At 37.7% G+C, this 23,079-nt stretch overlaps 2 protein-coding genes and 1 long non-coding RNA gene across 4 annotated transcripts in view; 2 read left to right on the top strand and 1 right to left on the bottom strand.

The window, feature by feature from the left end:
• Nucleotides 1–410: 410 nt before the first annotated feature.
• LOC140847897 (ankyrin repeat domain-containing protein 26-like) lies at nucleotides 411–2,665 on the top strand. The gene is made up of 2 exons (XM_073229507.1): nucleotides 411–1,217; nucleotides 2,483–2,665. The coding sequence occupies exons 1-2, from the start codon at nucleotides 420–422 to the stop codon at nucleotides 2,663–2,665; spliced, it is 981 nt and encodes a 326-aa protein (XP_073085608.1). The 5' UTR covers nucleotides 411–419.
• A 2,059-nt stretch (nucleotides 2,666–4,724) lies between these two features.
• Nucleotides 4,725–23,079, bottom strand: part of LOC140847899 (uncharacterized) — a 30,728-nt gene continuing 12,373 nt past the window's right edge. The window contains exons 1-3 of one of the 2 annotated variants that reach the window (XR_012128163.1): nucleotides 6,152–8,775; nucleotides 5,622–5,854; nucleotides 4,725–4,832 (exon numbers count right to left, since the gene is read on the bottom strand). This is a non-coding gene — a long non-coding RNA (uncharacterized lncRNA). Of the gene's footprint in view, nucleotides 4,833–5,621; nucleotides 5,855–6,151; nucleotides 8,776–23,079 lie in introns of those variants that run through there. The other variant, XR_012128164.1, reaches the window with a different exon arrangement.
• LOC140847898 (ankyrin repeat domain-containing protein 26-like) lies at nucleotides 9,272–21,568 on the top strand. Its single transcript, XM_073229508.1, has 4 exons — nucleotides 9,272–9,497; nucleotides 16,621–16,690; nucleotides 17,729–17,774; nucleotides 18,861–21,568. Exons 1-4 carry the CDS (start codon nucleotides 9,346–9,348, stop codon nucleotides 18,995–18,997), a joined length of 405 nt encoding a protein of 134 aa, XP_073085609.1. The 5' UTR covers nucleotides 9,272–9,345; the 3' UTR covers nucleotides 18,998–21,568.

The raw sequence follows: 23,079 nt of genomic DNA, 5'->3' as shown, positions 1-23,079 counted from the left end.
AGCAGAAGTTTGGTGATCTTTAGGAAAAAGAATTTTAGGAAATAAAATATGCCCAAATATATGCTGATCTAAGGCTCTTACTCTAGGGTAACTGAATTGGTTAGATTTCAGACTTTGAAGTCAATTTTTAAGTGTAGCTAGATTCATTATTATTCTATTTTATGCCTTCTGAGTCATAATTCTTCAGTTAAATTTTGAGTAAAGTTTGAGATTTGGATCCAACTTAGTTTTTTTTCAGTTGGATATCCATTAATCACAAAATTTTTCATTGTATAAACATTCAGGTTGTCCCCTATTTTCAGAGGAAATCATGATAAGTCTTTTAATTGAGTACTAGCTGAAAGTCTCCTTTTACTTAGATTTCTGATAGTCATGAACATCTATTGCTTAAAATCTACATGTTGCAGGATAAAATTGCCATGCTAAAACCAGAAACACAAGCAATGAAAAATCAGAAAGAAAAGAAATATCTTGAGGACACTGAAATTATAAAAGAAAAAGATGATCTTCAAAAGAAAACAGTGATTAAGGAAACATCTACAAAAGTAATGTTCCAGTATGGTGGACGGCTTGACTTCCTGACATCTGAGAATACAATGCTACATTCTAAGTTGCAGAATGAAAAAGCAAGCAAAGAAAGATTGGAGACAGAAGTTGTATCAGACAATTCTAGACTGTCTACTGCTACCCGTGATCATGAGCAAAGTCAGGCATCAGAAAGAGAACTAGGATTTGCTTTCCATAGTCTTAGAGCAAGAAAAGAGTGGTTTCTGTCTAGTCAGGAAGAAAACATGAGCATTCTTTCTCGACAGCTTTCTAAAGCTGAAGGTAAAGTCAGTAGCCTGGAAATTGAGCTGAGTCACACCAGAGATGCCCTTAGAGAAAAGACTTTGGACTTAGAAAGTGTGCAAACAGACCTAAGCCACATACCCTGTCAAAAGAAGAACAGTGAACACAAGTATGAGAACAAACAAGATAAACTGAATAAATACATCAGAAAGCAGGAGTTCTTAGAAAACAGATTATCTCAACTACAAAGTGAAAATGAGTTGCTCCGACAGCAACTGAATACTGCTCAGAACAAAGCTAAAAATGAACTCCAAACTGAAAGGGAAAAATGTCTTACCCTAGAAGGAAGGAATAAAGAATTACTCGATGATTTTAATCGTCTCAAAGAAAGAATGAAACAAGGTGAAAATGAGAAAAGAGAACTAGAAGTAAGTATCCAGGAAAATAAACATTTTTCAAAATTCCTGAAAGAAAATTCAAAGTAATATTTGATTATGGAAAAGTGTTGAGTCTATTGAATATAAAAAGGATATAGACTATAAATATCTTAAAGGCATGCTTGTAGCCAGCAAAAAAATTAATTTGGCAGGTGCTTTGTTTTGAAGAAAGACATTTGTGTTGACTATGTTCATTTATAATTTAGTCTTACACTGCTTAAATAATAATTTTAGTCTTTGTGTCATCACATTTTAATACCGTGATGAAGCAGATAAGTGGAAATGCTCATACTTAAAATGAACCTCTAGATTCAATCAAGTGGATCACCTTGACAGTTATTCCAGATTTCCCAGATGAGATGAAGGGCCGATGCTGTATGTCACAGTCCTTTTCCTTCAGTAGCTTTTATACATTTTCAGTTGGTGTAATTTTATTGTGATTCATGTCAATTTGAATTAAATTTGGAAACATTTTAGTCTCAAATCGTGTATTATGACCTTTTCAAAGGCATCTGCTCTCCAAAACATCATATTTTAAGACAAATGTGGTGACATATAGCAAAAAAACATATTTGATTTTTCCCATTGCTATTTAAAATCTACTTCAAACTTATTTACAAATAGTTTGCTCACAATTCTCATTTCAAGGAGAAATGTAGGTTAGTACATAACAAACTTACTGGATATAATAAGTGTGTCCAGTACAAAGAGAACTGTAACTGTCTGTGATTGGAGCTCTTTTTCAGACTAATGTGCAGTGGCAGCAGGATTTGTCTATAGCAGGAATGGAGTGCATTATAGGAGCCAAGGTCAGGGAGGCAGGTAGAGGCCTGGTTACCTAGGGCCTGAGTCCCACTGACATGACTTCACATTTATTCTCAGATGGGGATCTGTTGCAAGGACTCACACAGAGGATTCAGTATGTGAGGAACTCTGAAGTCAGTTTAAGTTACTAGGAAAAAAGAGGGAAAACCTTTCACAACATATAATTTACCACCTCCAAGTCTCACGTAAATGGTTTTTTTTTTTTTTTTGAGACTTCCCTAGGTGGTAAAGCTCTGCAAATTCTTAGGGGGAGTGGATAGTGGGGCCGAATTCATTGTTTTAAGTATACAATACTGATTAGGCAGGAGGATCACACAAAATTCAGTAAACAGGAATGTGTATGCATGAGGAAAAGGTGAATTGATGAATGCAGTAACATTTTTCAAAACACGTATGTTAGAGTTACATATTAACAACAAATATGTTATTAGGTACTTGTGAGACACAAACTCCAACAAGAATGGGCTGACGTGGAAATACAACGATTTGAGTCAGAGAGTTTGCTAGAAGCTGCCTCCTACTATACCAATGAGAGACAGGACTTAAAGAAGAGATTAAATCAAGCCCTAAGTCAGGTATGTGTGAAATTTAACATACCAACAGTTAATCTATAGCTAATGAAATAATACACAGTGTTTTAGAATATTAATTTCTGTGGACAGCTTTTATATTTTCATTACAACAAATTTATTACAATTCTGTCTTTACAATGCACTTATTAAACTCTGACTTTAGTTCTGCCATTTATATTATGCATTTTTTCTTACAATATTTATCCTTAGGAAAACAGAATTATGCATCACTCTTCACATCAGTTGACGCTTTATTTGTTAGTACCAACCATTGTTTTTTTTTTATAGATCTCTCTTTTGCCATGATGAGGCAATCCAAATAAAATCACAGCATAATGTTTAATGGAATGTTTCAGAAAGTTGTAATTTTTGTTACCTTCACTGTTGCAGATGTAGAATACATTTATTTTGTGGATTTCAGGTTAATTGTACAAAAGGTCATTATATAAACCAGTTGAAATGAGATACTTCCATCATTTCCTTCCTCTTTACATATTCCGTAAAAATGTGGAAAGATTCAGATCATGTATAGTATGTATCCAAACATAGAGAATTAAGAAAATTATCTACATCCAGCTGTTAGTCAGAAAAATAGATATGAGTGAGGTGGAAAAAGAGTAAGGACAGGAAAAAGCCCACTGAAAAAGACCCAGAGTTAATCAGTTAACGCTCAAAAGGCCAGGAACAACTTGGCCTGGAATGTTTGAATATTCCCCAGATAAAGGAGGGTACCTCAGCATAGCCCATGTCTTTATTGTGTTAATTATGCAGGCCCAATTTATTTTTTCACTTTACCTATCTGCTGGTCTGTTTCTCCTTCACCACTAATCAAATAACTTGCAACCCAGGCAACTAATTTAGCATGCAGGCCCAGCTGTAAACAGCATAGTAAAAGGCAGGAAGTTAAGTAAGATTCTTATCTTACTCTTTCCCAAGTGGTACTTGAGGGTTCTGATGCTTTTCTACATTCTTACCATATCTGTCATCATCTGTCTTTTTTATTGTAGCCATCCTATAGTGGGTATGAAATGGCATCTCACTGTGGTTTTGATTTGCATTTTTCTGATGAATAATGTTTTTGAGCATCTTTTCCTATGCTTATTATCCATTCAGTTATCTTCTTTGAAGAACTGGCTGTTCAATTCCTTTGCCTATTTTAATATTGGACTGTCTTCTTATAAGTGAATTAAAAGAGTTATTTCTATATTCTAGATACAGATCCCTTGTCAGATAAAGGGTTTTCAAGTATTTTCTCCTATTCTATAGCTTGCCTTTTCACTGTCCTGATGAATCCAGTTAATCTGCTTATCTCCTTTGGTGTCATCTAAGTAACCATTGCCAAATCCAGTCACAACGATACACACCTTTGTTTTTTCCTTTGGGTTTTATAATTTTTGCGCTTACATGTTGAGTTGACTTTGTATATATGCTACAAAGTAGAGGTCTGATTTTATTCTTCTGTATATGGATATTCAGTGGCCCCTAGTACCATGGGTTAAAAAGATTATTCTTGACCCATTTAACCTTTTGGCACCCTCGTTGAAAATCAGTTCACCAGAGTTTATTTTGTATTCCCAATTCTAATACGGTTGCAGCATGTCTATCCTTATGCCAGTACCAAATCAAATATTGTGAGGACTCTTTCACGGTCATCTTGAATATTACCAGTTGCTTCTCTCAGCTCATGCAGACACTTTCAGCTTCAGAGAGCCTTTGTCCAGCTTGTGCCCTGCTGGCTGTGCCATGATGGGAAGTCAGGCTAACAACAAAGGTAGAGCCCATTCTCTTTCTTTTCTCCATTCACACCTTTAGTCTCTCACCAGTGTTCCTCCACCTCACTCCCATTTGCATGTCTGGGTCGCAGGATCTGCTGACTCAGTCTGTGTAGTTCATTATGTTTCGGTGACTCACTATAGGGCATAGACTGATCCATAGATTTCACCATCTAGGAAGGAAGAGATGAAGTCTGGGCTTTTGGCTTTCTCTTTGGAAGTCTTGCTAATCTGTCATCTTGCAATTCACAATTAAATCTTCTTTTGACCTGGTTCTTGTGTGTAATCCTGAGGCCAACCTTGTTCTTGGTGCTGATCCTATGTTCTCAGAAACCTCAGTTCTCTGTATCCACCTCCTTTTACTTAAATCGAAAGAGATGGATAGCTATACTTTATAGCTCAGTGCATAATTGACAGAATCCTATTTCTTCCTATCCCTAGAAAAAAAAAAAACGTCAAGAGTACAATTCTTAAAAGTGAGGTAATTATTCAACCAAGTCATTGAATAAACAATTGACTTAATCAGAATTTCAAAGCTAAATTGTATGATAGGCAGAAGTACTACGGTGCAACATAAAGATGAGATGGTCTTACCTCCCCATACTGACAACCTTGAGGTAAGATAAAGGAGAAATTGTACTTAAATAGTCCAAAGGACACTGCATTTATTTTACTACTGAGATTAAAAATGATTCCTTAATGTTCTCTTTATTTCCTCACTGAGGAAAGTAAAATGAAGATTGAGTGCTAGACTGACTAATAAATACTCCATGCTGTCTATTAGAATTTCAGTTAATTAAAATCGGACAAAAGGCGTCATTTTTGGCTACGAAAGTATTTCAGTTGTTATTCTTTAAATCCTATGTCTCTCCTTGCTTACCAGTCTTCCCTATCCCCTAACTTGAGGAAAAATTCTGAAGAGGCATGTATGCCTAGGGGTAAGAATTTGTAATTGAAAGGAACCCTAGAAAAACTTCTTAGGTCTTCTAGTCATCTGCTTCTTCTCATTAGCATTGTTTTCCATTAATAAATTAATCTCAACATTTATTATAACCCATTTTAAAGGGGACTCATTTCTACTGTTTGGCACCCTTGTTGAAAATCAGTTCACCACAAATAAGTTAGTTTTCATATTATCCCTTTTTTCACCACTTTTCTGCTTATCTGTTTTACCCTAATAAACTCCCAGGTTCAGTAGCTTAAATAACATTATCTTATTCACAAACCTCCATCAGGAAAGTGTGGCCAGGACAGCTTGTCTCTGCTTCCTTCAGCTTTAGCTGGGACAGCTCGAAGGCTGAGGCTGGAATCATTTGAAGGCTAGTTCACTCACATGTCCGATTGTTGGTGCCAGGCCCTGGCTGGGACTTTAGTTGGGCTGGGCAGCTGGAACACCTGGCCTATCCAGGCCAACCAGCCTTGGAATTCATACAGCATCACCTTCACCATATTCTGTTCACTGGGAGAAAGTCAGTAAGGTTGGCCCATAACCTTCCTTTTTAAAATAAATTAATGGATGTTTTAAAAGTGGAGACACATTTAAAAAGCACAATTTTTCATTACCCTCCCACATGAAAAACATACTCCAATCACTATGTTATATACTTGAAACCAGTGTAATATCATATGTCACCTATACTTAAAATAAAAAAGCCAAAGAGACAACAACAAAGTATATATCCATGTAGCCAAAACACTGGTCAAGATATATAAAACATTTCCATAAAAAAGGAAAAGGCAAAAAACACACACTCACCCGTACCCTATACCTGCATGCCAAGCCTCAGTGACGATGGCATCCAGTTCAGGCTGGAGTCTGAGATCTTACATCTTCATCAGGTGCAGATGGGACAGGAGCCTGGGCTGTGGTTTCTACAGTTTAGCCCTTGGAGTACAATTCCTCTCAATACAAAGATTGAGAACTGAAGAGCCAAGTCATCTACCACCACCCACAGAGCCAACATTCTGCTGACCTGCTCAAGACTCTCATTCAGAATGGAAAATGGGAGACACATTAGTCCATAGCAATTCTGAAAGTTCTCTGAGGAAGACTTAGTCCTAATCATGGGAATGCCTCTCCGTGGCCCTTTGCTGTGCCTCTGAGCTCTCAGTTCTGTCTTGTTCATAAGAGAGGACCTGTGTTTGCATCTGTTTTTTCAGCCTGCTTCCTCCCTGTAGAACTTCTAAGACCCAAAGGCCTCTTTTCATTTGTATTCTCTCCATCTCTCAGTCCAGGCTACCAGGCAGTGTTTTTGCTAATACTGTTTTTAAACAGTTTCCTGTGAATTTTATTGGGGTTCATGCCAATAGGAAAGGGACCCTCATGAGTCATTTTGAGATAAGCTCTTCACTTTGGGCTTCCTGTGAAGCTGTTGTAGGATGGTGCCTTAAAATGTATAAACTCTGAAGATCCTTAGAAGAAGTTGAGGCACCACCATAAATCTTTCTGAGATCCTAACAAAGGATTTTACAGTCTTGGCTGCAACGTTAGGTTGTGTTTTCTCCTGGCAGCACCCTGGCTTTTATCTCAGTTCAGAAGTCATTTCTTTTAGAATTATTTGGCAATTAGACATGAGGAAAGGCTGTAATTTTGGGAAACAGATATCTGACCCTAGTAAGCCCTAGTTCCTTTATGTGTAAAATTCTTCAGCTTATCTTGCTCACTGATCTTTACTTCCAGCTGCTTTGGAGCAAGAGTCCCCTTTCCTCCAGGTTCCAGTGTCACTGTCTTTCCCTGCCTAGAAGCCCTTGCTGTCAGCCTCTTCAGGGGCCGTCAGGCTTCCACTAACATGCTCCCGGAGGCCCTGCTGGTTTTCATTCTGACTCTTCTCCACCTCCTTCGAGGTTCCATCTATTGCCCTGTTCAAAGGCACTCTTTTTGTGTTTTAGTTGTTTTGTTTTGTTTTTTAATGGCAGCACCCCATTTTTAATATCAGTATCTGTGCCAGTTATTTATTGCTGCATGATGAACCACCTCAAAACCTAGTGGCTCAAAACAGTACTTATTTTGTTCACAAATCTACAGTTTAGGCAAGGCTCAGTGAGGCGAGCTTCTTTCTTCTCCACTTGGCATCATCTGGGATGATACACCACTGGGGACTAGCATCACCTAAAGGTGCCACATGCACTTGTTTGGCAGTTGAAGTCAGCTTTTGGCTGGCACAGAAGCTACATCAGTCTCAGTTGGCACATCTCTGTGAGGATTCACTAGGTGCCCTGGGTGCTTCACAGCAAGGGGGCTGGGTTCCTAGGGTAAGCCCCCCTAGAGAGAGAATATCAGATGGAAGCTGTATTTACACTTTCTAACCAAGCCTTGGGTTCACACAGCAGTTCCACCATATGCTCTTCACTAGAAACCAGGTAGTAAGGCCACACATATGAAAGGGGAGGGAATTTCACAGGAAATGTAAAATTTGTAAGAATTTGTAAAAACCACATCCACTCACCTTGTCTTACCAAATAATCACTGTATCTAAACAAAAGTAGTTCTTCCCAGCTCGGTATCGCTGAAATTACAACAGGTTTTCTTTTTGTTAATTATGTTTTCTTATTTGGTGGTAAGAAACAAAAGATAACAAGATAGCACTATGGAGTTGTGGTATTGTTCAAAAAAATGTATGGATCATGTCACTAAAATTCCATATTGCGAGATATGAATTCTCCTTAACTGTGACAACCCTTTCCTTGGAAACTGATTTGAATTAGCATAAAACATTTGTAGTTGAGAAAAAGGCTTATGGCATTAGAATACATATTTATAGATCATTAGAGTCTTATTTTGGGAGGCATTTATTGACTTAGGGCTAAATAACTCAATGTGATAGTTCTGAAACTTTTTTTTAATTATGAAGTGTTAGGATGGGGGACCTTTCCTACTGAGAGGTGACATATAATAACTTTATGGAGAAACAACATGGGAATAAGAGCATAAAACCAAGTGCAAATGTTGTAATGGCAAAAATGACAGCAAAGGGTGTATTATTTTGACTCCTGGTGATTTTAATTTTGTTCTTGATTGTCTGAGTAATTCAAGGTTCAGTGTTCTAAGATTCTACTATGGTATGAGTAACATTTTATTATAACTTAATTTATTTTAATTGATACTGGCTTTGACTTGGGCTATTCTCAGTCTACCTTCATTACAAAATTCACTTATTTCGTTCATGTAGGTTGTTGATCTTTCAAGGAAACTGGAACTTTCATCTTCAGAAGTCAGAAACCTTAAAACTCACATGGCAAGGATGTCACTAGAACACAGTAAGATGGAACAGTACAGACGGGACACTGAAGAAAGAGCAAGACAGAAAGCAGTAGAAAAATTAAAAGAAGTCGATTGGTTTTTACAGGTTAATTTATTAATCTGTAATGTGCCTTAATTCATCTCCCTGCAGATTACATTTTTGATGTATACATTTATCTCTGTTTCCTCTACTTTTATGCCAGTTGGTTTCATAGATTTCTGGGAGCATGGGAGCATGTGTTTCTCCTAAATATTTCAGTTTCCATCATTATCACAAAATCCATCTTTCAGAATCATTCTCATTAGACAATCACTTAGAACTTTTAAGACTGGTTGACAAGAGGAAAAGGAAATTGTGATTTAAAAAGTATACCATATTCTTGGATTATATTGTTTAAATATTTTAACTATAGATTGTTATTCTTTGAAATGTCAGATTATATGAGTACTAAAATAAGAATGATTCAACCTTATTTTTATAATGCACATTTAATTCAGATGAGGTTAAGGTAAATATATTAAACTTCAAGTCTTTTTTTTCACATTTAAAATTGCTTTCTGAAACACTGAGTCAAAACTAAGGGAAACAAATATGCTATAATTATTCAGATGATACTTACTTAAAAAACGCATTCTTTTAATTTGTTTTAAAGGATGAATCACAAAAGAGATTACAGCAGTGGAGAGAGAAGGATAATTCTTCATTTAGAATGCAAATGGAACTCAGAATTAAAGATCTGGAACTTCAACTCTCCAAAAAAATTTCTCAAGAAGATTCCATTAGAGCTGAATTGGAGAAATATAAACAATTACACCAAGAAGAAGTAAATACCACCCTGTCATTGGCAAAGCAACTAGACAAGTAAGTCAAAACAGAATCATAGAAAATAAATTAAGCTCATTAGTTTGCCTCTAAAGCATTATTTCTATGGAGCCAGGTTTATAAGATTAGTAGGACTGAAAGCTAACTGGGTAGTATATTCTGGAAAATGATATTTGTAAATGAACTTACATTTAAAATGTTCCTTCAAGACAGTTTTTGTACCCCTCTCCCCTTTCTTGGTTTTAAATGACTTTATTTTTTCCTTTTAATATTTTCATAGTTAACCTGATCTACTAGTCTTGAAGCTCATTGTTTTTGAAGCTTTCTAACTTAGACAGTGATATTATTATAAAATGACTTCCTAAAGAATTCCACTAAATAGAAATATTAATGAGTTTAACTGTTTTTTGGAAGATTACATCTTAAACTCAAAGGGCCAAGTACTACTACTCAGCTGTCTTGCCTGAGGGCTTCAGCCCCAGGCAAGTTCACTATGAATTCAGTGAGATGGAGAAATGACAAGGGAACGTTCCTGGGGTTAAAAGGTTTCTACCTGGCTTTATTCTCCCATCAGTAGTTGGACACTAGAATCACATGCACCCAACACTCTGCAGGTCCGTAATCCACATCTCTGCCTCTGGGAAGGGTTCTTTATATAATGACTCAGCCATTAATAGCTTATTGCCTATGGGTGTGGAAGCAGTGGCCTAGCAGCAGGACAATTAAATTGACCAGTTTAGGTTCTGGTGAGGATCCTGGCAATAGTAACTTCCCTTTTCCTCACATTAGCACATCCGCTGCACGGAAGTTTTGTTTTCCTGATTGTAATCTTTGGTGTTATCACTAGAGGGCTTCATGGAACAAACTATCATAATTTTTCTACTCTACATAAAGGCATTCGTGTGAAATAAAGACTGACATAGGGATGAACAGCACTATAATTCACAAAGTGGTTAAAAATAACACTGTGGGGGGAGGGGGAGACATGATGACAGCGTGAGTAAGGCAGTGGAAATCTCCTCCCAAAACCATACATATTTTTTAAAATAAAAACAAATACAACTATTCATAAAAGAGAGACCAGAAGATACAGTACAACAGCCAGGCTGCATCTACATTTGTGAGAACTCAGCATCTCACGAAGAGGGTTAAGATACAAGCTGCAGCCCGGTGGGACCCGAGCAAGCCCACAATCCCAGCTCCCGAGTGGGAGAAAAGGAGTTGTAACGGGGAAGGAGTGGGAGCCCAGGACTGCTAAACAAGCAGCCCTAGTCATCCACACCAGGAGTGAAAACACACGGTACGTAGTGCACTGGAAATTAGGGAAACGGAACAGTAAAATCTGCGAGCAGGTCCCCGCAAACAGTGCCCATTGGACAAAAGAAAAGTGAGTGCTTTTTCAAAAGTCTTAAAGGGACAGGGGCCTCACAGCTGGATGGAAGGATCCTGGCACACTCAGCTCAGCAGCTGGGAACCCCAGAGAACTCTGGGTGCCCTACCCCCTGTAAGGCAGCACAGCTCTAAGGCCCCTCACGGCGATAAACAGCCTCCCGTCCATCCCCCCTCCGGTGCAGCCCCGCCATGGCAGCGAGTAGCTTGGGAGAGGCCAAACCCACAGCAACTGCCCAGAGCCTACTCTGCAGCCATCAGGGGAAGACTCAGAGGCACCATCTGTGCACAACTGCCCAGCACAAGCTGCTAGGGGTCGCTGTTCTCACAGGAAAGGAAGGTGAAAGGACTTTGTTCTCCCAGCTGAAATACACACCAACTGCCCAAGACTACTTCTATCGCCATGAAAAGGCAGAAGAATTTGATCCAGACAAGAATAACCCTGACATCCCCCAAGAGGGAACCTGGCGACATAGATTTAACCAATCTTCCTAAAAAAGAATTCAAAATAAAGGTCATAACCATGCTGATGGAGCTACAGAGAAATGTGCAGGAGCTAATGGATAAGGTTGGGAAGCAGAATACAGAAATAAAACGATCTCGGGAAGGACTTAAGAGCAGACTGGATGAGGTGCAAGAGGCCATTAATATAATCAGAATCAGAGAACAGCAACACAGAGAAGTTGATGCAGAGAGAGATAAAAGGATCTCCAGGAATGAAAGATAATGAAGAGAACTGTGTGACCAATACAAATGGAACAATATTCGCATTAGAAGGGTACCAGAAAAAGAAGAGAGAGAAAAAGGAATAGAAACTGTCTTTGAAGAAATAATTGCTGAAAACTTCCTCAAACTGGGGGAGGAAATAGTCTCTCAGATGACGGAAGCCCACAGAACACCCGGCAGAAGGGACCCAAGAAGGACAACACCAAGACACACAATAATTAAAATGGCAAAGATCAAGGACAAGGACAGACTATTAAAGGCAGCCAGAGAGGGAAAAAAGGTCACCTACAAAGGAAAACCCAGCAGGCTATTATCAGACCTCAACAGAAACCTTACAGCACAGAAGAGAATGGCATGATATATTTAATGTAATTAAACAGAAAGGCTTTGAACCAAGAATACTGTATCCAGCAGGATTATCATTTAAATATGAAGGAGGGATTAAACAATGCCCAGACAAGCAACAGTTGAGGGAATTTGCTTCCCACAAACCACCTCTACAGGGTATTTTAGAGGGACTGCTCTAGATGGAAGTACTCCAAAGACTAATTAGATGTCACCAGAGAAAATAAAATCACAGCGAAGAAAGCAGACCAACCAAATACTAACTAAAGGCAAAAAATAAAATCAACTACTCACAAAAGCAATCAAAGGAAACACAAAAGAGCACAGAATAAAACAGCCAACATATAAAGAATGGAGTAGGAGGAATAAGAAGGTAGAAAAATACAGAAACATCAGACAGTGTTTATAATAGCTCAATAAGTGAGTTAAGTTAGATGGTAAGATAGTAAAGAAGCTAACCTTGAACCTTTGGTAACCATGAATCTAAAGCCTGCAATGGCAATAAGTACATATATTTCAATAATCACCCCTAAATGTCAATGGACTGAATGCACCAATCAAAAGAAACAGAGTAATACAATGGATAAAAAAGCAAGACCCATCTATATGCTGCTTACAAGAGACTTGCCTCAAACCCAAAGACATGCACAGACTAAAAGTAGAGGGATGGAAAAAGACATTTCATGCAAACAACAGGGAGAAAAAAGCAGGTATTGCAGTTTTAGTATCAGACAAAACAGAATTCAAAACAAAGTAACAAGAGATAAAGAAGGACATTACAGAATGATAAAGGGGTCAGTACAAGAGAATATAACCATTATAAATTCTAAAAGGAAAGTATATAGCAATCCAGGCATATTTAAAGAACAATCCCAAATGAATAGTGTAAAGTGACAATTATTGAAATTGGAAAAAAAAGAACACATGAGGCCTAAGGTCAGTAGAAGGAGGGACATAATAAAGGTAAGAGAAGAAATCAATAAAACTGAGAAGAATAAAACAATAGAAAATATCAATGAAACCAAGAGCTGATTCTCTGAGAAAATAAACAAAATAGATAAGCCCCTAGCCAGACTTATTAAGAGAAAAAGAGAATCAACACCCATTAACAGAATCAGAAACGAGAAAGGAAAAATCACAACGGACCCCCACAGCAATACAAAGAATTATTAGAGAATACTGTGAAAACCAATATGCGAACAAGCTGGAAAACCTAGAGAAAATGGACTACTTCCTAGAAAAATACAACCTTCCAAGACTGACCAAGGAAGAAACAGAAAATCTAAACAGACCTATTACCAGCAACAAAATTGAGGTGGTAATCAAAAAACTACCCAAGGGCAAAACCCCCGGGCCAGATGGATTTACCACGGAATTTTATCAGACATACAGAGAAGATATAATACCCATTCTCCTTAAAGATTTCTAAAAAAAATTGAGTGGAAGGAATACTCCCAAACTCATTCTATGAAGCCAGCATCACCCTAATACCAAAACCAGGAAAAGACCCCACCAAAAAAGAAAATTACACACCAATATCAAGGGATGGAACATAGATGCAAAAATACTCAACAAAATATTAGCAAATCGAATTCAGAAATATGTCAAGAGGATCATACACCATGACCAAGTGGGATTCATCCCAGGGATGCAAGGATGGTACAACATCTGAAAATCCATCAACATAATCCACCACATAAATAAAAAGAAAGACAAAAACCACATGATAATCACCATACATGCTGCAAAAGCATTTGACAGAATTCAACATCCATTCATGATAACAACTCTCAGCAAAATGGGTATAGAGGGCAAGTACCTCAACATAATAAAGGCCATATATGATAAGCCCACAGCCAACATCATACTGAAAAGCAAGAAGCTGAAAGCTTTTCCTCTGAGATCAGGAACAAGACAGGGATGCCCACTCTCCCCACTGTTATTCAACATAGTACTGGAGGTCCTAGGCATGGCAATTAGACAAAACAACAAAATACAACCAATCCAAATTGGTAAAGAAGAACTTAAGCTGTCACTATTTGCAGATGACATGATACTGTACATAAAAAACCCTAAAGACTCCACTCCAAAACTACAAGAACTGACATCACAATTCAGCAAAGTTGCAGGATACAAAATTAATATGCAGAAATCTGTGGCTTTCCTATACATTGACAATGAACTAACAGAAAGAGAAATCAGGAAAACAATTCCATTCACAGTTGCATCAAACAGAATAAAATACCTAAGAATAAACCTAACCAAGGAAGTATAAAAGACCTATACCCTGAAAACTACAAGACACTCTTACAAGAACTTAAAGAAGACACTAACAAATGTAAACTCGTGCAATGCTCTTGGCTAGGAAGAATTAATATTGTCAAAATGGCCATCTTGCCCAAAGCAATCTATAGATTCAATGTAATCCCTATCAAAATACCAACAGCATTCTTCAACAAACTGGAACAAATAGTTCTAAAATACATATGGTGCCACGTAAGACACCAAATGGCCAAAGCAATACTGACGAGGAAAAATAAAGTGTGGGGGATCTCACTCCCCAACTTCAAGCTCTACTACAAAGCCACATAAACAATACAATTTGGTAACAGCACAAGTTCAGAGCCACAGACCAGTGGAACAGAATAGAAACTCCAGATATTAACATAAACATATATGGTCCATTAATATATGATAAAGGAGCCATGGACACAGAATGGAAAAACGACAGCCTCTTCAACACCTGGTATTAGCAAAACTGGACAGCTACATGTAAGAAAATGAAACCGGATCATTGTCAAACCCCATGCACAAAAGTAAATTCAAAATGGATCACAGACGCGAATGTAAGTCATGAAACCATAAAGCTCTTAGAAAAAATCATAGGCAAAAATCTCTTGGATATAAACGTGAGCAACGTCTTCATGAACATATGTCCCCAGGCAAAGGAAACTAAAGCAAAAATGAAAAAGTGGGACTATATAAAGCTGAATAGCTGCTGTACAGCAAAGGACACCATCAATAGAACAAAAAGGCATCCTACAGTATGGGAGAAGTTCATATAGGACAGATCTGATAAAGGGTTGACATCCAAAATATCTAAAGAGCTCACACACCTCTACAAACAAAAAGCAAATAATCCAATTAAAAAATGGGCAGAGGAGCTGAATAGACACTTCTCCAAAGAAGAAGTTCAAATGACCAACAGACACATGAAAAGATGCTCCACATCGCTAGTCATCAGAGAAATGCAAATTAAAACCACTATGAGATATCACCTCACACCAGTAAGGATCTCCACCATCCAAAAGACAAACAACAACAAATGTTGGCAAGGTTGTAGAGAAAAGGGGAACCCTCCTACACTGTTGGTGGGAATGTAAATTAATTCAACCATTGTGGAAAGCAGTATGGAGGTTCCTCAAAATGCTCAAAATAGAAATACCATTTGACCCAAGAATTCCACTCCTAGGAATTTACCCTAAAACACAGTAGTCCAGTTTGAAAAATACAGATGCACCCCTGTGTTTATCACAGCACTCTTTAGAATAGCCAAGAAATGGAAACAACCCAACTGTCCATCAGTAGATGAATGGATAAAGAAGATGTGGTGCGTATACACAATGGAATATTATTCAGCCATAAGAAGAAAAAAAATCCTACCATTTGCAGCAACATGGATGGAGCTAGAGGGTATTATGCTCAGAGAAATAAGCCAGGTGGAGAAAGACAAGTACCAAATGATTTCACCCATATGTGGAGTAAAAGAACAAAAAAAAATCTGAAGGAGAAAAACAGCAACAGAATCACAGAACCCAAGAATGGACTAACAGTTCCCAAGGGAAAGGGACTGGGGAGGATGGGTGGGAAGGGAGGGATAAGGAGCGGGAAAAGAAAGGGGACATTACAATTAGCATGTATAATGTAGGGGACGCACAAGGAGGGCTATGCATCACAGAGAAGAAAAGCAGTGTTTCTACAGCATCTTACTATGCTGATGGACAGTGACTGTAATGGGGTTTGTGGGGGGTACTTGGTGCAGGGGGTTCCTAGTAAACATAATGTTCCTCATGTAATTGCAGATTAATGATACCAAAATAAAAAAATAATAACAACACTGTGGTCTGCCTGAGGGAGTACGTGGAAAACAGAAAGGATGGATACCTTGGTGACGATGTTACATGCTAACTGCCTCCAGAGCTATTTTATTCTTTGGTCACCCACACCGTTTTTCCTCCCCTAGAGATTGTTGCTCTCAATTATGCCTCAGTGCCTAATGCCTAATTTCTCTGAGATAATGAGTGAGACATAAAGGGTGGTAAAAGCAAATGCTTGAAAATGTCTTTGATGGATGCTTTATCTTTTATCTCTAAACTGGTTTACTAAATAGGTTTAAGTGTCTCCTCATGAATCTTGTAAATACAGCCATTCCAGAAGGCAGGAAGGTCTACTTGTAAGCCCTCTATATCATGAATAGCCGTTTCTCTGCCTTCCCTACTTTGAATTACTTGTTAGCTACTAGTCACCCTAGAAAAACATGTACTTAATTGTATACAATAGATCTTCAGCAGATTTTCAATGCTGAAACACTGTTTTGTAAGAAATTCAATTTACTATTGTGGTAACTTTTTAATGCAAGGCATTTAGGTATCACTTAGGGAAAAATGAAATAATAAGCATTTGTTTACACCACTCTCCACAGGATTACTGTGAAGTTAGCAGAGATCAATAGCAAACATAGAGAGAAGGAAATGGACACATTCTTTGCCAAGGTTAGTTATACTATCCTTTTTCCCCCAGGTTTCAAATTTGTGATGTAATTCTTGTTCTTAATTTGTTGAAATTCTAGTTGTTTAACTGATTAGTGCTCACTATTTAAAAGTCATAATTATTTGTGCTTCTGAGAAAGGAGACAGAAATTTTATTTTTTAAAGTTGTTGGATTTCTCATTTTCAAGAGATACCTAATCTTAACTCTATTCAGTAAGTGAAACTAAACTGACACATTTTAAATTTCGTGAAAAGCTGCATATTGAAAAAGATGCATCAAAACTCCTACTTTCCAGAAAGGCAACAAAATCGTCATTAAAGAATTGAGTATTATTTGCCTTGTTTCTAATTCTAGAAAGTTATGAATCAGAAATTAAGTTTGAAAACTGGCTCTAGCCTCTATTTTTCCTGTCTTCAAGCAGATATTCTGAAATCTTTGCGTCCATATGCAGTAGAGAGAGATTTTGTAGTCATAGTACAGATAGAAAAATGATTTCACTTAACTTTTTGCAGGAATTTTTACATGACATTGTTATGACACTCCCACTTTCTTCATTTTATGTATTTTAGATCCTGTGCTGAAAAATTAATAGCACAGATTATACCTTATCTAAAAGTACAATAATAGAAAGCCCTTTTGAAGGAAAAATTCATTAGAGTAAAAAAACTGATAAAGCTTGTATACAGGATAGTTTTTCTAAGTCTTGCAAAGTAATGCAGTCAGTGTATAATATGACTTGACTTGTTTAAATTTCTTCTTAATAGTAAGATCAAATATTACCTTTCTGAAATCATGTATTTAACACACACCAATATTGTACTTTTTATCAGATTAATCAAAATAACATTGCAGATATGTTATCTAAAATTAAGTAGGAATTTATTTTATTCATGTGATTATTTTTCTGTGTAAGCAATCCCTAAGGTAAGTCTAGTCTCTAAAACTATTAGTTAAAGGCCATACTTCATCAGCTATGTGTCACTCACATGATAATGTCTTGCTTAACTTAAAAATGACAAATAATATTTGACTTATTTCAGATGGAGCAAGAATTTGACAAAAATATAACTAGAGCACAAAAAGAAGGTATGTTGCCAAAATGTATTAATTAAATTTAGATGTCACTGCTTTCTGAAATGAACTCTGAATAGTAAATAGCAACTCTTTCCATTGTTCAGATAATAGGTATTATGTAAATATTTGTTTCTTATACATATCTAATAAGAAAATGTGAGGGCACAGCCATTCATAGTGAAGAATATACTTCTTCCTCATTTATTCAGCATGTTCCATAGATTTTTTAAAATCTCAACACATCCATCAGTCTGTTCTTATTTTTGGCTATACCTTTTCTTTTACTTCTGCTATTCCTTTAGAACTCTTATCCTACACTTCTCAGAACACATGGGCTTTGTCAGCTTCTCATGTTTCTGGTAGTGATTTAAGGCCAAAAAACCAAGACACACCTACTAATAGGCAATTTTAAGTGTCACTTGAAGGATGACATTTAAATCTCTAGCCATTGACTTGGTCATTGGTTTTATCTTTCTACTCTCACGAAAAATTACAAATACCTTAGCAAGGAATAAAAACACCCAAATAAAATTTGGTGCTTGCCAAGTCCTTCAGTCTCATCTCTTGCTACTTACCCTACTCTGCACATTTGCTCTAGCATTTCACTGAACTAGACTACTTACAGTTCCACAAATGTTCTTCCTCACCTCCAGCTCTTTGCAGATGCTTCTTCCCTCTATCTGGCACATCTTTCCCTTTTCCTGCAATATCAGTTTGGATGTCCCCTCTGTGTTTTCTAACAGCACCCTGTTTTATACCTGTCATGGTATACCTGACTGTGTGGGAACTGGCTGTCGGTCTGTTTTTCCCGTTTACAGAATATGGTTGTCACGGTGAACTGTGTCATCTTTATCTTCTATAGTTCCATCTTGTAATAAGAAAACCAGAAGCTCTGATACATAGCCACAATTGGAATTAATTGTGTGTAACTATGGGCAAGTTATATTTCCTAGTAGTCTTGTATTTTGTACCGCAGTTGTGTAGAGATTTTTTTCATTTTTAACACTCTTAAAGGCCCCAACTTCTTTTTATTAACTCATACATGTTAACTCTAAAGTATTTTATATGAAGAGTATAATTGTTTCTGTTTCTTTCCAGATGCTGCTAAATTTGAATTTGAATCCTCTATAGCTGCTCCTCTAGGATCTATGGATGGGTTAACTCCAACTCAAGCTCTACTTTTGAAGACGTCACAGGAATATGCACAGATTTTGAGGAAAAACTATATGATCTGAAAGAAATGTAAAATGTACTTGTCTCATGGAGGGGAAAAAGATGGCTGACAGTGAGAGAACTGAGGCAGAAACCACCTCCCAAAACCACATGTAATGAAAATACAGCAAATACCAGTAACCCTAAAAGAGTGACCCAGAAGACCGCAACACACTGCCTACCTCTGCGGAAAAGAAAAGACCTTAAAAAAAAGGGTAAAGTAGCAAACTCAGCCCAGCAGCTTAGGAACATTCAGGACCATCAGATGCTCCATTCCCCTGGCTGGCAGTGCAGTGCTGAGACCCCCCTCACTGTGATATGCAGCCTGCCACTCATTCTTCCCAGCAGGCATGAGTCCGCACAGCTGATGCTACCACCATTGCACCAGGTCACGTGGAGGGCAGCCCCACCTAGGGTACCTACAGGGACATAACACAGAGGTTCCTACCTCCATTCTCGGCCTACTGGACCTGGCAGTGGATACAGACACTGCAGCCAGGTAGCATTTTCATGCTACCAAAAGAACTTTTCCTCCTGGCAGGCACCAGCGCTGCGCACCTGTGACCCCACCAACCCTCCAGGTGTTGGATGGCTCCAGAGAGTAGAGCTGGGCACTAGAGGGTGCCACCTACACAAAGGTATTGTTCCATAGTCATCATCAGAATGATGAAACAGCAAAAGAATTTTGTACAAACCAGGATACCTCAAACACCTGAAAGAGGGCTCAGTGAAACTGAAGTCACCAATCTTCTTGATAAAGATTTCAAAATAAAAATCATAAACATGTTCACATAGCTACAGAAAAATATTCAAGATCTCAGGGACAACTTCAAGAGAGAGCGAAATATGAAAAATACAGTAACTGAAATAAAACACACACTTGAGGGATTTAAAAGCAGATTAGAAGAGGAGATGGTCAATGGAACAGGAATTAGAGAACAGGAATATAAAGAAGTTGAGGCACAGAGAGAAAAAAGGTTCTAGGAATGAAAGAATAATAAGACAACTCTGCAACCAATCCCAGTGGAATAATATTCACATTACAGGGGTATCAAAAGAAGAAGAAGAGAAAAGAAGAAAATGCAGCTTTGAGGAAATACTGAAAACTTTCCCAGTCTAGGAAAGGAAAGAGTCGCTCAAGCCATGCAAGTGCGAAGATCTCCCAACTCAAGGGACCCTAGGAAGACACCACCAAGCCATATAATAATTAAAATGGCAAAGATCAAGGACATGGACAGAGTATTAAAAGAAGCCAGAGAGAGAAAAAAGATCACATACAAAGGAAGGCCCATCAGGATATCAGCAGACGTCTCAGCAGCAAACTTACACGCCAGAAAGGAGTGGCATGACATATTTAATGAAATGAAACAAGGCCTCCAACCAAGAATACTCTCCTTGGAAAGATTATCACTTAAATTTGAAGCAGGGATTAAACAATATTCAGATAAGAAAAAGTTGAGGGAATTTACCTTCCACAAACCATCTCTACAGAGTATTTTAAAGGGACTGCTCCAAAGGCTAAATAGCTGTCACGAGAGAAAATAAAACCATAGTAAAGGTAGTAGACCAAGTAATCACTAAGCAAATGCAAAATTATATCAGTTACCCAAAAGGTCAGTCAAGGGATACACAAAGAATACAGGATATGACACCTAAAATAAACAGAGTGGAGGAGGATGAAAAAGAGGGGGGAATAAAAGAACCTTTAGATTATGTTTGAACTACTGTAATGAGCAAGTTAAACTTAGACTGTTAGACAGTAAAGAAGCTGCCCTTGAACCTTCGGTAACTGCAGTGGCAATAAGTACATATCTATTGATAATAACCCTAAATGTAAATTGACTGCACCAATCAAAAGACACAGAGTTACAGAATGGATAAACAAGCAAGACCCGTCTATATGCTACCTACAAGAGACTCGCTTCAAACCCAAAGACACACACAGACTAAAAGTGAAGGGATGGAAAAAGATATTTCATGAAAATAATAGGGAGAAAAAAGCATGAGTTGCAGTACTTGTATCAGAAAAATAGACTTCAAAAACAAAAAAAGTAACAAGAGACAAAGACAGACATTATGTAATGACAAAGAAGTCAGTCCAACAATAAGATATAACCACTACAGATATCTATGTACTCAACATAGTATTTGTTTCATGTATTTGGATGTTCCTAACAGAATTAGAGGCTGAAATAGAATGCAATGCATTCATTTTAGAAGATTTCAACACTCCACTCACTCCAAAGGACAGATCAACCAGACAGAAAATAAGTGAGGAGACAGAGGCACTGAACACATCAGAACAGATGGACCTAACAGCTGGGCCTAACAGACATCTAAGGACACTCCACCCAAAAGCAGCAGGATACACAGCTTTCTCAAGTGCACATGGAACACTTTCCAGAACAGATCACATACTAGGCCACAAAAAGAGCCTCAGTAAATTGAGAAGATTAAAAACATGCCAACCAGCTTCTCAGACCACAAAGGTATGAAACCAGAAATTATTCCAAGACAAAAAAAAAACCACACTTCATAATGCTCCTTATCTAAAGCTGATTTGGGTTTTACTTAGAATTGGAATAAAGATCTTACAAGTCTTTTGAGAGAGTTTTTTTTAATTCTTCATTTAAAGCACTAAATATCGCTTATCAAGGCTTCAAATGGTCCTCAATAGCTAGAGGCCTTTCAAAAAGCACACTTTTTTTTTTCCTGAGGCCTTTTATGACCTCTATGCCATTTTAAAAAATTATTTATTTATTTATGTATTTATTGTATCACTGATATACAATCTTATGCTCTGGTTTTACATGAGAAATATTGTGGCTACTACCTTCCCCTTATTATCAAGTCCCCACCACATACCCCATTACAGTCACTGTCCATCAGCATAGTCAAATGCTATAGAGTCACTGCTTGTCTTCTGTGTGCTATATATACTGCCTTCCTCATGCCCCCCCTATATTTTGTGTGACAATAATCATGATGCCCCTTAATCCCCTTATCCCTCCCTTCCCACCCACCATACCTAGTCCATTCTTGGGTTCTGTGAGTCTGCTGCTCTTTTGTTCCTGCAGTTTTTGCTTTGTTGTTGTACTCCACAGATGAGGGAAATCATATGGTACTTGTCTTTCTCCACCTGGCTTATTTCACTGACCATAATTCCCCCTAGCTCCATCCATGTTGTTGCAAATGGTAGGATTTGTTTTCTTCTTATGGCTGAATAGTATTCCATTGTGTATATGTACCACATCCTTATCCATTCATCTACTGATGGACACATAGGTTGCCCATAGCTCCGCCATTGTAAACAGTGCTGCAATAAACATAGGGATGCATATGTCTTCTTGAAACTGTGAGCCTGTTTTCTTAGGATAAATTCCTAGAAGCGGCATTCCTGGGTCAAATGATATTTCTTTTTTTAGTTTTTTTGAGGAACCTCCATACTGCTTTCCACAATGGTTGAACTAATATACATTCCCACCAGCAGTGAAGGTGGGTTCCCCTTTTTCCACATCCTCACCAGCATTTGTTGTTTGTCTTTTGGCTGTTGGCCATCCTAACTGGTGTGAGGTGATATCCCATTGTGGTTTTAATTTGCATTTCTCTGATGATTGGCGATATGGAGCATCTTTTCATGTGCCTGCTGGTCATCTGAATTTCTTAAAAAATCACACTCTTAAAGCTGTGTAAATCCTGTCTAATCTTAACCCCAAGGAAAGGGCTGAGTTAGCAGAAGTACTGTCTGAGGATAGACAAGTATTTTGTGCAAGTATTATCAAGTGGTGCAAAAAAAAGTGCCATGTCTCTTCATTTAAAGATTTAAGATTTAAATATTTATTTACTTTGTAACCGATAGTTGCCGGAGTCCAGGGGTGTGTGTGAAACCCAAAAGGATGAGACGGTGTCGGTGCATGGAGAGACAGGACAGAGAGTCAGATGGAAGTGATCTCTCGACAAAGTGTCAATGACAGCTTTATTTATACCATTTTGCACAAGGATATGATTATTTTTTATTGTTCTGTTGATTAATTGGTATGGGCAGTTCATTAATAGGTATAGGCATCTTTCTTCTTTCTAATCTATTCATGGTTGGTCAAGTGTT

The sequence above is a fragment of the Manis javanica genome, chromosome 2 (assembly GCF_040802235.1).
Source record: "Manis javanica isolate MJ-LG chromosome 2, MJ_LKY, whole genome shotgun sequence".
Classification (NCBI taxonomy): domain Eukaryota; kingdom Metazoa; phylum Chordata; class Mammalia; order Pholidota; family Manidae; genus Manis; species Manis javanica.
The sequence above is the reverse complement of the archived record's forward strand: the minus strand, read 5'-3'. Positions and strand labels throughout refer to the sequence as shown.